Source organism: Anser anser (assembly GCF_964211835.1).
Source record: "Anser anser genome assembly, chromosome: 5".
Classification (NCBI taxonomy): Eukaryota; Metazoa; Chordata; class Aves; order Anseriformes; family Anatidae; genus Anser; species Anser anser.
In genome coordinates, this window is record NC_139725.1 from 32,056,039 (window position 1) to 32,070,948 (window position 14,910).

At 33.7% G+C, this 14,910-nt stretch overlaps 1 protein-coding gene across 4 annotated transcripts in view; it reads left to right on the forward strand.

Annotated features, from left to right (window-relative positions):
• UBR1 (ubiquitin protein ligase E3 component n-recognin 1) overlaps positions 1-14,910 on the forward strand; it is a 66,777-nt gene that overhangs the window by 30,935 nt on the left and 20,932 nt on the right. For all 4 annotated transcript variants that reach the window (XM_083839232.1, XM_083839234.1, XM_083839235.1 and 1 more), the window contains 14 exons: positions 17-127; positions 1,029-1,094; positions 1,258-1,359; positions 2,388-2,451; positions 2,840-2,964; positions 3,923-3,975; positions 4,821-4,923; positions 5,426-5,474; positions 6,518-6,672; positions 7,070-7,169; positions 8,896-9,005; positions 10,176-10,265; positions 11,681-11,868; positions 13,764-13,966. In XM_083839232.1, the coding sequence (XP_083695358.1) occupies positions 17-127; positions 1,029-1,094; positions 1,258-1,359; positions 2,388-2,451; positions 2,840-2,964; positions 3,923-3,975; positions 4,821-4,923; positions 5,426-5,474; positions 6,518-6,672; positions 7,070-7,169; positions 8,896-9,005; positions 10,176-10,265; positions 11,681-11,868; positions 13,764-13,966 (1,519 nt within the window). The remainder of the gene's footprint in view (positions 1-16; positions 128-1,028; positions 1,095-1,257; positions 1,360-2,387; positions 2,452-2,839; positions 2,965-3,922; positions 3,976-4,820; positions 4,924-5,425; positions 5,475-6,517; positions 6,673-7,069; positions 7,170-8,895; positions 9,006-10,175; positions 10,266-11,680; positions 11,869-13,763; positions 13,967-14,910) is intronic.

Here is a 14,910-nt window from a genome sequence, read left to right on the forward strand (position 1 = left end):
TTAATTTTACTTCTAGGAAGAATTTCAGGTGGACCTGCTAGTAGAATATCCTTTGCGATGTCTTGTTTTGGTTGCTCAGGTAGCTGCAGAGATGTGGAGAAGGAATGGACTCTCTCTGATAAGCCAGGTACTCTCTAGGTTATACAGCAGTGACTTGGTCCTAATCATGTATGCAGGTGTATCTCAGTATTGTTTTCAATGGTAGTTTCATCCAGTGTAGAAATAGGTCATGGGTGTTACTCCTACAAAAAATTACTAAATTAAAGGATTTCTAGATAGGAATTTAGGTAACTTGGTTTTATTTCCAGTTTTATCAATGGCTTTGCCTGCCTGTATTAGAAAACTGTTTTGATCTTTTAGTACTGCTTCTGACTTCTGTGAAATGGTAATAATTTTACTGATGTCTACTATAGACTACTTTCAGATCTGTTAAAGAAATTGTTGTATAAGTACTGTTGCTTCTAACAGAAAATTTTAAATATTTAACTATTTAATCTCATATCAAACTTCTGAGTACTATATAACTCGAAATAACAAACATTCGATAATACTGGTGGGCTTTTCTGTTGCAAGAGTCTACCCATAGGTACTTGTATTGTGCCTCCTTTGACTTTACTTTTTTTTTTGTCTTCGGCAGATTTTTTTTAAACTTACCTTTCACAGAACCCTTTGGTGAAATCAAAGTAAATATTAGTAGCCCCCTGTAGAATTTGTCTGTCAGAACTGGGGTAGGAGAAAGAAAATAAGATTTTTAATGAGTAGAAGGCATTAGAATTATGTTATTTTGGAGTGTGGCTGTGAAAAGGTGAATATGGCATAGATTTTCTCTGAAAAAGTGAAAAATCATTTTTCACTGCTATCAAAGTACATTTGTTCTGAAAGAGACACGGGACTTTGCCTTACCTTAATAAAGATGCTTTACAATTTGACAAAGTCTCAAACAGGCATTAACTGGTACAGATCTGGTAGTGCATTACTTCAGCATTTACATTACTTCTCTGCTTAAATTTTGTTTTCATGTTTCTCAGGTATTCTATTATCAAGATGTTAAATGCAGAGAAGAGATGTATGATAAAGATATCATCATGCTCCAGGTATAATGGTCTGAATCATTTTTTGCTTGACTCACAACATGCTCATGTTTTTAATCTTAATTAAATATGTATTGTTGTAAAATACTTTCTCATTAAAAGGATATTTTTCATAATTAATGAAGAATTGTAATGGTAACTGATATTCATATTTGTTTTTTGTTAGATTGGTGCATCTCTTATGGATCCAAATCATTTCCTGTTGCTCATACTGCAGAGGTATGAGCTTGCTGATGCATTCAGAAGGATCAAACCCACCAAAGATCAGGTAAGTGTCAAGTATATCTGCTAATGAATTTGTTTACTTTGAGTGCGTGGAACATTATTAGAAAAAGTAGCTACTGTTGATCGCTGCATTTTTTGACCACATTAAGTCAGTCAACACAGAACCTAGTGGTTAAACAAATCGCACACAATCACAAAATGATTTGGGTTGGAAGGGGACCTCTGGAGGCCATATAGTTCAATCCCCAAGCTCAAGCAAGACCACCTAGAGCTGGTTGCCTAGGACCACATCCAGGTGGCTTTTGGGATATTTCCAAGGAGGGAGAATGGGGAAGCCTTACCTCCAAGGATGAAGACTCCACAACCTCTCTGGGCAACCTGTTCCAGTGCTCACTCACCTGCTCAATAAAGAAGCTTTTCCTGATGTTGAGACAGAAATGATTTTATATTTTCAGTGGAGGCTTTCTTACTCAAAATTAGTAAACAGATTTTGCCCTCTTTGGTGTGCTTTGTTCAAAGTCGCAAGGCAGTTCAGAGAACAGCATTACTGGCACAGCGTAAGATTGAATAAAAAGACCAGAGCAATGCCTGTCCCATCTAGTATGTGCCTTCTCTACATATATTTCCTTAGGTTTTCAATTTTTTTAGTGTTCCCCATTCACAAGGTAAACTGTTTACTGATTTCCTTGTTAATAACGTTTTCATAGGTCATCTGCTAAAATACAGGCAAATGACTTCTTTACAGAGTTTATATATGTAGTATTTGTCTATTTTTGATGAAACTTGCTTCAATTGTTGTGCTACTTCTTGAGGCTTGAATGTTGATATAACCCTTCCTTTGGGATACATTTTTCTGTTATTTCTTTTCCTGCATGTGAACCTTGCACTTCAATAGCACAATAATATCTATAATATCTTTTATATATCTATATCTTTTTCCAACTCATTAAGAGGGAGGGTTCTTCTCACAATATAATGCTTCACTGAAGCAGTGCATCTCAATACTAAACTCACTCTCATTTACAGATTTTCCTGTTAATGTTTTTTAACTGATTTCTCTCATTCTTGTAGGAATTGATTAAACAATGTAACGTACTAATAGAAGAGATGCTTCAGATTCTCATCTATGTTGTGGGTAAGTTTGTTTTTTCTCTCTACTCTGGTAGTAATGGATAATTACAGCTTGGAAGAACAAGCTTGATTACTTCAGCATAGAATCTGATATGGAGAGTATACTGGAAAGTGCCTATTTTAAATAGATGGTTTGTTAATACAAACATTTGTCAGCTGGAAGCAATAGGTTTTACATGGCGAAAAAAGCTAATAAGATAATTTAATAATTTCCTATTAAGGTGGAACATGAGAAGAAACAGCCCATTTTTTTTAGGAAGCTAGGCTAAAAACAAACAAAAAAACTGTCTTGTTACCTCTCAGACACTTGGGATAGCATATGTTTACATTCCCAGATTTTGCTTTGTAAATGTCTTTTATGTGATTCTTTTCCTTTTGATGTACTTCGGTAGGAGAAAGATATGTACCTGGAGTGAGTAATGTGACAAAGGAAGATGTTATCATGAGAGAAATCATCCATCTACTATGTATTGAGCCGATGGCGCATAGTGCAATTACCAAGTCCTTGCCTGAAAACGTGAGTCCTGGGTTGCTACTTTTTTTCCTTAAATTTTTCTATTTTTATGTCTTTCTCCTGTTTATCTTCCATATCTTTGTATGGAAGTAAGTATTTCATTTCTAATAAAAAGCTCAGATGTTGGTTTGAGAATTAAAATATAGCATTACAAATGGTGCTACCTTACTGATGTAAAGGTAAACAACATAGATAGAAGCAATGTCTAATCCGAAGGGGTTCGTATGGGGATTGTGCATTTTGATGAAAAGATGGATTGATTAAAAAAACAAAAAACAAAACAAAAAAAAACACCAAAAACAAACAAAAAAAACCCACTATATTTTTACACACCTCTTCCAGATTCAAGAACAAAAGTTTTAAAATTTTCTTTTTTGGCGCAGTTAGGACTGGGCAGAACAGAATCCAGTTGCCCTGTTTGCCATCAATAAACATGGTTCTCTAATTTGATCACTTCAACTTGTTCATTGAAAAGTCATAGCTTTCAAACCCTACCATTCTATTCTAATTGTTGAAAACTTACGCACAAGGCAGAGCTGTGGCTTAGATTTTATAGTGCAAGCTTTCAGGGCCAACAATCAATGCCAAAACAGATTATTTGAAAATATAATACCCTGGATTATAATCAGAAACCAATAACACGTGATCCACACTGACTATTCTTAGGGAGTGAAATATTTTTTCCCCTCTGTTGAGGTTGAGTAAGGCACTGCTCTGTTCAGGGAGATCAGCTTTGTTATAAATCAAATTTTACATGAGCAGATGAAAGTATTTGTTATGTCTTTGGTACTTCCTTGTAACTTGCCAGTTATGAATAACCGCTTTCTGAGTAACAATGGGCAAAATAATTAATGAATTAGAGAATTGTTCTAAATCTGCATGTCTGGTTTTGTTGTTCATAGTATAATACTGAAGATATTTGAATCATTATATACTTATGCCAAACAAAATTTTTTACCAGGAGAACAATGAAACTGGCTTGGAGAATGTAATTGATAAAGTGGCTACATTTAAGTAAGTTCTTAATATTGTTTTATAAGTACCTTGAGCATGAAATTAGATAGCTTATATGGGCTAAGCAAGCTGTATGACACTCTCCATTCAGCTAATGTTTTCTGTCTTGAAATATACATACTTTAGAACATGCGTAAGAAAGAAAAGTATATGGAATATATGAAGCTGCTGCTTCTCTCCTTTTACTCCTCTCTTCAAATTCAGTTTGAGGAGCCTCAGGAGTTTAGTGATCTCATGTCCTAGTGGGAAAATCTTGAAAAGTTGATTTAATTTTAAAGATGGTTGGGAACCTTAACAACTCATTGTACTTCTTGATGATCACCTAATCATTGGTTTAATGTCATTTATTTACTAATGTGCTACTTGGTATAGCTTTCAGATGGGAGATGTTTTTTTTTTAAAAAAAAGTACGTATGCAAAAAAGGAAAACAATTGTGACAGTTAAGAAAAAACGGTTCAAATGTCTGCTATTTTTTTGTCACAAGAATGTCTTGTAATTTTAATTGTTTTAGAATACCTTATTTCAAATCTTACATTGGTTATGTTTAATCAATGGCAGCTATAGGTGTACCTAGAAATTTTGCTGTGGGAATTATATGGAAGATTGAACATATCCATACAATATGGAATATATATATTGAATATATGATAGTCAACAGTCTTCAAAATTAAAGACTCAAAACTGTACCCACTCTATGCTCGTTAAGTTAAAAAAGTAACCTTCACCTATTTCATTGACTATTAGCATTTCCTCAGAAAATAAATCCTGTTACTGGTTTGCGTACATTCAAAGATGTGCTGAACATACATAATTAATCTGTATGTCTTGAAATATTTCCTTTAAGGAAACCAGGAGTGTCTGGCCATGGAGTTTACGAACTGAAAGACGAATGCTTGAAAGAGTTCAATATGTTCTTTTATCACTATACTAAGACCCAGCACAGTAAGGTAGGTAGTGTAAGAATCGCTCTCAACGGTAAAAATAGCACGTGATTATCACTGTCTAAAGAATTTTGCTGAATCAAAGGAGTTGATGGAATGTAAAGAAACTGATATAGGAAAGAGTGTATACAGCTAACTTGAGAACTAAACTTCTAGTGAAGTTAATGTTGATACAAACTGATGTGGTGTGGCTTGTAATATTTTTCCCATGGTGACTTCTGTGTTAACTCTCTTAACTGCTAAGAACAGAGTGTGCTGAGAATTGTCCTTGAATTTGAAGAAAGCAAATATTGCTTTTATCAATTTTATTGAAGAAGAAAGTATGTGCTGCTATTTCTTTACTACAAAATGAAATGCAAAATTCAGTATTAAACAGCTTTTATACTGGATTCTAGTTGCATGACCAAGTATTGACTATGTGTCTTGCCACATTTGATAGATTAGCATTTCTCATTTTTTCACTGCATACTCCTGTAGACATGATAATAAAACACTACCTTTTCTGTAGGCTGAACATACACAAAAGAAAAGAAGAAAACAAGAAAACAGAGATGAAGGTAAACATACGAAACTAATGTCTCAATAAACATAATTCAGTAGTGCATGTAGTTTTTTATATAAATGAGCTTTGTGAGACGTATTGTGACTTGCAATGGATAGCCGATTTCATACTACATTTGTTGTGATTTGTGGTAATTGTAATTAATTAGCACCTGACTTTTTTTTGTAATTTAGGAATTTTTGAAATGTTATTTTAATTTCCAGTAGACAAATCAACATGGCATAATAACTATTGATAAATTAAACAACTTAGTCTTTATGGCTCCTATTTATTCACCATAAGTTATTTTTGTGAGTAATTTCTGTAGCACAGACGTGATACACAGTAGTGTCCTCTAGAGAAGGTTGCTGCAGGAACTAATGCTCATTACCCATTCTGTAAATAGCTTGTGTTTTATAAACCAAAATTTGCTTATTTAAAAGCTGCAAACTTTTACTAACTACATGCTAACTACAAACAGAATACGTTTCTGTTGCAACACAAACATTATTTTCCAGTTTACTTTTACCCACTTAAGGCATGAGCATTAGTTGAGTTGATCTGAGGAAGACTTTGTAAACAATTAAGTAAAATAAACAATTTAATAAAAATCAACTATTGACAACTTTTGTTAATCTGAAAAGATAATTTTTCTCTTCCCAGATTGCCATTTCAGTTGAATATCTTAATTTTTGCATCCCATCCTTGTTTAAGTTTTAACTACTTAGAAAATGTATCTGATGCAAAACAAACTTCTTGTATGTTAGTGATACGTAAATGACAAGAGGCAGTGCAAGCTATTAAAGACTTGTATTTAAAGATTGCTTGTGTAGCTTAGTTTGCATGTGTTTATATAAGAACTTATTAGAAGTACTTAATTTTACTAAAGATAAAACCTGACTTAGGCAAACAATTGGATTTGAGCATATTTTTATTAATTGAAAAGATCTAATTGTTCTTTCACTGGTAGTAGTATGCTTCCTGTCTCTACTTTTTGCTCGAATCTTTGATGAGGTGCCAGTACATTTACTAATATTTTCACATATCCACATTTTCTAGCATTGCCACCACCTCCTCCTCCAGACTTCTGTCCTGCATTTAGTAATGTGGTGAGGCTTTTGAACTGTGATGTTATGATGCACATACTGCGGACCATCCTTCAGAGAGCAGTGGAACTTGAAACCCACTTGTGGACTGAAGCTATGATCCAAATGGTATGGTTAACTTTGTTTTTCCCATGATAATTACATTAAAAGCTTATGATCAAAATGTGCAGAGATTAACTTTGAAAGATAAGAAATGACTTTTTGATCCCCAAACCTGTTGTTATAAATCTTAGAGATGTTTATAGGTTTGTATGTATCAGTAAAATAAGATTCATATTTTAATATGTGCAAAGTTTATTGTAGTGCAAGAAGTACAAAAGAAAGTTAATTACATTGTGTTGTCATATCTCCTTTCATGTATGATCTTTGCACTTATTCTTGTTTCTGTGTTTTATCATGGATATAATAAGCCTATAGTAGAAACTGTATTAAACATCCTTATTTCATGTACTGGTTTTCCAGCACTCTTAACAATGAATGACAGCTAACATTTTTCTCTTTTTAGGTGCTTCATCTCCTTTCTTTAGGGTTACTAGAAGAGAAGCAGCAGCTACAGAAGTCTCCGGAAGAAGAAGTAACCTTTGATTTTTATCACAAAGCGTCAAGTATGTTTTGTTTTCCTTGAAAGAGCAGAGTAAATCAGACTAGCTTGATTTTCTAAGGACAAAAATAAATTAGAAGAAAGTATTTAACTATTTTAGTCAGAAAGGATTCACTGTTTACTTTAGAATTGAAAACCGCTGAAATATTTATTTGAAATGATAGAGAGATCAGGTTTGGAGTAGCTTGCTTTGCTACCACTTGACAGATATGTTGAAGAAGAGATGTGTTTATCTCCTTGTGAAGGAAACAAAAAAAAGTAATATGGGTGATAGGTACCACATGGTGGTTCTTTCACAAAAGTATTATTGAAATAGAAATTAAGAGAAGACAGTGGATTGTAGAGAACTGTCTCCATCTTTCATACACTTGAGCTATGCAGTTATTGATTGACCTGCAAGTTAGTCTTTTGTTATGGTAGTGATAGTAGAAGCAAAACTTAATGGCTATACAGTGTGCTTTTGTTCTTTTTATTTTCAAAGTCCTTAGAGAGCATTTCCAAATCTAACATTCAAGTCTAGGGAGTGGGAGTTGGAACATACATTTTCTAAATAGTTTTCCATTGTTTGTTCATCTTACCTAGTTTCTGCTTCATTGTGTAGGAAACAAAAAATTCCTTTATAAAGACATAATTGTCACTTGAGAGTTGGAACAGAGATAAGAATTGTGAAAGAAAGCTTCTTGAACTGCATTTATTTAGTTTTTCAAAAACCTTGTGTAAAGAGGTGTTACTGAGTCTGGAAGATACTCTTATGTCACTTTTTTGTCATTTTTTTCTTATTGAGCAAGAAGTATTATCATCAAACTGAATGTATTTCTGTTTTAAAAGCTTCATGATCGTTATAGAAGTAGACTAAAAGTTTTCATATTTAAGTTGTTAGTGAGAAAATTCTTTGTCAGTTTTAGTTTTGCTTTTGACAACGCTTAGAGCCTGTTCTGGTTTCCTATGTGTAAATACTAGACTGTGATTTCGTAGGCTTCTTCTGGACTTGAATCAAGGTCCATGGAAGACAGCATGTGCAAGGTTTCAAATGTACAAGGCACTACATTTTAATAACACTGTAATAAATTTCTGCCCTGGTAAAAAATAATTTATTAAACAGAACCAGAAAAAAAAAACATTTATACATTTCCATAACTGATAGAGAAGTAATCAGTTTTTTTGGTAAGAAAAACCTACAGAAAAGGGAAAAGAGAAAGTTTTTGTAACATTTTTGTCTTACTTTTAAAAATGTCTAACAAATTCAAGTGGAAAGTGCTGCAGAGGAAATCTAATTGAAGAGAATGGTCCAAATTTTAAAGCATGCTTATTTTTAAGAATGCCTAAAAAAAATCTTATGAAATGTTACCAAGCTGTGAAGAAGAAAATTAACAGAATTGTACTTTTGTGACAGGAATTAACTTATATATAATGAACCTTTTAGCAAACTAGTTTAAAATACAAGAGCTCCACTGATGCTCTTTGAAACTGAAGGCAATTCTGTTTTTCCCTCTAATTCTACTCTTGGAAATAGGAAAAATTATTAATGTACAATGGAGAAAGATTATATACTACATTTATCTGGAATAAATGGGTGAACTTAAGACAGAACGGTAACTACAGAGGTTGTGTTCATAAATGTGTGCTATATAATTAGCAATGTTTTAAGGCATGTTCATGGTTGTAGATACATTAAGATGTTGTTGTCCCCCCCCCCCCCCCCCCCGAATCCATGCATTTCTGTTTTAAAGGAATGGGAAGCTCAGCTTTGAATGCTGTAAACATATTAATGCTTCTGGAAAAATTAAAGAGAATTCCTCAATTAGAGGCACAGAAGGACATGATCAATTGGATACTGCAGGTACTCAATGGGGAGACAAGCGTGATCTCATTTAGTAATTTAGAAAGCTGTTATGAAAGATGTTATAATTCCTGTATATATAATCCATTAGTGTTTGCAGTTGCAGCAATTTCTTAAGAAGCTTAAACTGTTGGAACACTTCTACTCCATTTGTGTATTTTTACATACATATATTTTACATACAAATATTTTTCATTCCTTATATTTCTGTTGTGAAATAATAGCAAGTGATAAGTAAAAGTTTATAAATCAGGAATACATTTTAGGGGCAGCTTGTATTATGTTTTCAGTCTGAATGATCTAACTAACGGCCACGTCGTACATTTAATCTATGGTATTTTTCCAACCATCTCACTGCCTTTCCCCAGTGAGAGACGGGAAAAACTTCTAGAGCTATGACACTGTCCCCAACATAGAAAAGTGGGCTGCTGCTTCTTCTTAGCACTATCAAGGTCCTCATCCATTTGGGGCGTCAGTGGCCTTGGTTTAGTTTGCAAACACAGAACTCTTGGGAAAAAAGTAGAAAAGAAGGTAAAAATCCACAGCAAGATTCCAAAACTACTTTAGTACTGAAATTGGTGCAAATTTACTACTGAATAGGGTGGCAAACTTAAAAGATTTTCTCCTGAAATTCTAAGGGCAAAAGTAAAAAATGTACTTAACATATACTCTTTTTAATGATATACAAATTTAGAGTATTTAAAATTATCAGAATTTCGAGTTTCTTATTAAAGATAGCTCAAGGAGTAGAAATTGAATTTTTAGGCTTGGTTTTAACTAATTGGGTATAAGCTGGAAAGCTTTCTGTTCTAGACGTTGATTTTTGCTGACTGCAGACTATTTCCATGGGATGACCATATCTCAACTACTTGAAATAAGCTAGCAGTCTGTCCATTCTGATGTACAGATGTCTTTCTGATGAAAGAGCTTTATTTGTTTAGCAGTATGAGCGCTGGAGGGCTGGTAAAGTTGGGAGAATTTTACTTCATGCTGAGCACTACTCTTTGGCTGCAGGACCCCTTTTTATAGTTTAAGAGTATGGCAGTTGATTTCATCCATTTGACAATCGGAAAAAGATGTAAAATTAAAAATCAGGGGCTCTGATCTTACCTATAATAAAATGCAACTTGGCTGTTATTACATTTTTAACGTCTAAACCTCTCACCCTAGATGTTTGACACAGTGAAGAGAATGAGAGAAAAATCTAGTTTGACAACAGTAGCAGCTACATCAGTCTCAGAAGCTACAAAAGGTGATGAGGTAATAGTAATAATAAAGTTCAATAGAAATCTTGTATGTAATATTTTTAATGGTGTTTTGAAATAGGTACCTAATTTTATTGTTATATGAAAATACCATTGTAGGTATTACTTTGTAATATATTGCCTACTAATAGCATTTAGACTCTAAGAGGAAGGGAATTTGCTTTTATTTATTTCTGCTTTATCTTTGTGGTTTGATCACCTTTTCTATTACGTTGTCATTGTACAAATATAAATACACTTAAAATGCTATGTTGTAATTTACATGAGCTAATAAGAGGCTAATCCGCTATGCCTTGATTGCCTGATAAAGAAATCAAACTTAGGTGATTACTTTGTCTATGCATCAGTCTCTACCCCCTTCCCTCAAAGTAATCTCTTAAACCCGGTGATCAAGTGAGACAGTGGAGTGGAGATTTTCAAGTTTACTGCAGCACTACCTATTTTTTTTAACAATAGGCAGCTGAACAGAAAAGAAATCCATTTACCTTTAGATAGTGTGCGAAGACAGGCCAGTTTGCTCTTACACGTTCTGTTTGGCAACAGCTTGCTGCCAAACAACCCCTCGTCCAGTCATCGCATGTGTAGCTCTAAACCTATCATAGCATATGCCATGTTTCTTTTTTGAGAAAGGTGTCATATGATAGCTAGAAAGGCAAGGGAACGAAACACAAGAGTCCGTAAGAAACCAATTTGTTAGGTCCACTACTTATAAAGCAATTTCTTGTTACTTCATTTTCTCAGAAAATAATGGTATCCTGAACGGAAACTGCATATAATATTGAATTTGTGCCTAAAGTATTTAATAAGAGGAATTAGGTTTCATATATTTAAATTGTATCTACCTGTATTTTCAATTTCCATGTTTCTAAAGTATATAAATACTTTGTTTATAATTTTTGGAAATATGATAGATGAAGAAATACTGGAAGAAGAATAGTTGTCCATTCTACATTGAAGAAGAGTAGTGGAAAATGCTGTCCTCAGATGCATAAGATTTTGCCACAGAAATGAAGGAACCATCTATTTGCTTTGATCTCCGCAAATAGTTCAAGATAAAAGTTTCTTAAATTTCTGTAAGGGAGATACGGAGTACACAGCAGGGGCTTCATTTAAAAGTTTAATTTATGTTGGAAATAACAATACTAGTAAACTTGATGTTCACTAAAGTTTCCTAAGAATATAGAAGGTAAACAAAATGGATCAGGTGTCGTTGATCCTATCTTTCTGCAAGTTATGGTTCTAGTGACATTTTGTAGGTCTGTCAAAATCTCTAAAAAAAACTTTAAACCAACCAAACAAAAATGTTATCAGTTAAGGAATTTGATATTAGTACTATATATATGCTTATAATTGGGGAAGGATTCTTCTAATTTTTGATGTTCTCTGTTGCCTGTGATTTGGTGTACTCAGACACAGAGCACTCAGGATAAAGAGAAAGCTGAGAGGAAGAGAAAGGCAGAAGCAGCTAGGCTACATCGTCAGAAGATAATGGCTCAGATGTCTGCTCTGCAGAGGAATTTCATTGAAACCCATAAACTCCTTTATGAAAACACATTGGAGGCACAAGGGAAAGAAGATGCTATTATGGAGGAAGAAAGGTAAGAAAGAGCAGACATCCAGAGCTCTGGTGGGGAAGAGTTCATTACCTAAAATGTGATACTGCCTTATAAAAATACCTAGTGTACGGTCCAGAAGATAAATTGTCAGCACAGTCAGCAAATTTGTTTCCCTTTTTAGTTTTAAGTCCTCTGTTGAAGAATCGTGTTAGAAGTAGTGCATGTTTGCTGATGTTAGAACAGTCGATTTGCTTTTTTGTAGATAAGCATAAATTAAACAGTAAGAACATTATTTCTTCAAATCGTAGGTACTTATTATGGAACATTTGAAAAATATCATTAGAAATCTGTGTAGTTGACATCACTGTACTTTAGGAGATGACTGTCTTCCTTGTACAAAACCTTAAATTTGTAAAGAATCTGATAACGCATATTGGCTATGGTTAAGTTGCAATGAAGAAAACATGCTTCTCGTAGCTCAAGTTGCTGCTATTTCTATTCACTGTTTTTTAAAATCTGATTTTATACTTAAGATGTTTGGTTTATATTGGTGGAAAGGAAAAATAATTTAAGAGTGAATTGGTGCTTTACAGACTGGATAACTTAGTTCTGCAATATCCTGTAATTACATATGCTATAATAATGGCAAGTGAATCCTTTATTGTCATGCAGGTCGTATACAATTTAGAAATGATTATTTCCTCCTGTGCTGCTTTAGGTGGCTAGGTGTATTATAAGCTTTTCCTTTTTCCTCTGTTGAGGCTTCAAATATGTAACCACATCATTGCTTGTATTGGATAAACCACTTACCTATTATGATAAATCCTAACTTTAAAGTCCTAACTTTAGCGTATATTTACAGCAATGTATGATAATGTGTTTGTAATGTTTATCACACACTTCGTGTCTTACTCTCTTCTTAGTTATTGTGCTGAATTTATTTGATTGCGTTTTTAGATAACTACTCTTGCAATGTTTTTTTAAATGAGTCAGTTTTAGAGGAAAGACTGCATTAGCAGGCAAATAATTGGAAATGGAAGCCAATTACAGTTGAAGGAGAGAGGACCTTTTTTTTTTAACTTGAGTGGTGGATAACAAGGGTAGTGTTGCCGTGCATGGTAAAAACAGCCAGGTGCAGAAATGTTTCAATTTTTTATACCATGAACTTTTGTTGATGCGACTACTTCAGTAGGCAAGGTGATAGAGTACAGTTGACAATCGATAACCGCTCTGATGCTCCAAGCAGAGCTTTGAGTTTTGATATGGTTTATCATTTGGGGGGAGAATAGTTTAAGGGTAGCTATGTTTATCTGTTTTAGCAGTGATACGATTTTGGTCATATGGATTGCTTCTGTTCTAGAGATTCTTCAAAAATATACTGAATACAATTGCAATTTTGGTCTAATTGAGGCTGCACAAAACTAATCAGAAAAATAGATCTGAAAAACAGCAACAAGAGGATTCGTATCTCTTCTGTGAGCTTCAGTTTTTAAAACAATCTTTAAATCATTGCTGAACTTCTAGAATAAGAAATATTTTTAAAATACATGGAAGTTGATTGTGTCACAAAACACTGAATTCAATAAAATTACAATGCATCTGTAAGATTAAAATATATATAATTCAATCTGTATTGAATACAGTTGCCTGCATGTACTGCTGTCTGAACCCATATCAACGTGTTATTCAGTGTTAAGTGGCTACCACTTTCTCTTTTTTAAAAAAAATACAGCATTTTAGTGAGGATTGAAGTGTTTCTTCGTCACTTTGTCATCGCTTGGTTTTGTAAAGCACTTTGGTATAATACTGGAGATGCTAGCAGCATGTTAGGATTTTAGATGCCTGGAAGAGTAAGTCTGTTTCGTTAGAAGAAAAAAATGAATATTTTTCATCCGTTATTTCATGATTTTTCATCTGTTATTGTTATGTTCTTACAGCATGTCTTCAATTGATTACTCCCGAATTGCTTTGGGTCCCAAACGAGGTCCATCTGTTGTTGAGAAAGAAGTTCTGACATGTATTCTTTGTCAGGAGGAGCAGGAAGTAAAGCTGGAAAGTGCTGCTATGGTATTATCTGCCTGTGTCCAGAAATCAACTGCCTTAACTCAGAATAGAAGCAGAATTCTTGAACTCTCAGGGGGTAAGCAATTTTCTTCTTTTAGAACACAAGCAGTTCTGTACCTAGAGCCTCGTCTCCTATGAACCTGTTTAAACTCTGTATTCAGTCAGATGGCTAAATGGCCAGCTCTTACTTGGAACAGTTTAACATTTTTCACTTTCCTAAAATCCATGCTTTAAAAATTAAGAATGAGAAGTGTATGAAAAATTACATTTTTCCTTAGGCTATCAGAAAATGCTTTAGTTATTCTCACAAGAAGATATATACAACTTCAAGACCTAGTGGGAGCAGTCACTTTTGAGGGGGGAAAAAAAAGAATATTAACAGTTCCTGTTTATTCAAGTACACCAGTAAAATTCGACAATATGGAAGAAATACATGAACGTTATCAGAGGCCCGTATGGTAGTGTCAGGTGTTTTTTCATGTCTGTAAAGTAATAACTACATTTAAAAACAACAACAAAAAAGCATAAGCAAGTATTACATAACATTGTTCAAGAATGAATATAACGAATCATACACAACTAGAGCTGCATAATGACATATTGGAAGCAAGAAACACAAAGACCAACCAGAAATTTTTGTAAGTAATAGTTGATTAAGCATGAGAGAGATTTTGGTCAATTATTTAACAGGAAAGAAAGAAAATAAATAGAAGGAAAATGGAAAGCTGAAGTATTCACTGACTTTCTTGCACTCTTCTTTTTGAAAAAGAAAATTCAGGCGTTCCACTGTTGACTTTAACAAAAGAAATAGTTCAGAACGAGATAAAAGGTATTGCAACACTATCTAGATAATTCTGGTGTATTCACCTTAGCAACTATTAAAATAATTTTGAAAGTACTCTCAAAACTTTTTCTTCAGTATAATCTTTGATTATCTTTTAAAATGCATGGAAGATAGTTGAGAGCTCAAAGGGCTAAGAAGAGCAAACAAGTATTTGTCTTAGGGGAAAAAAAGTGAAA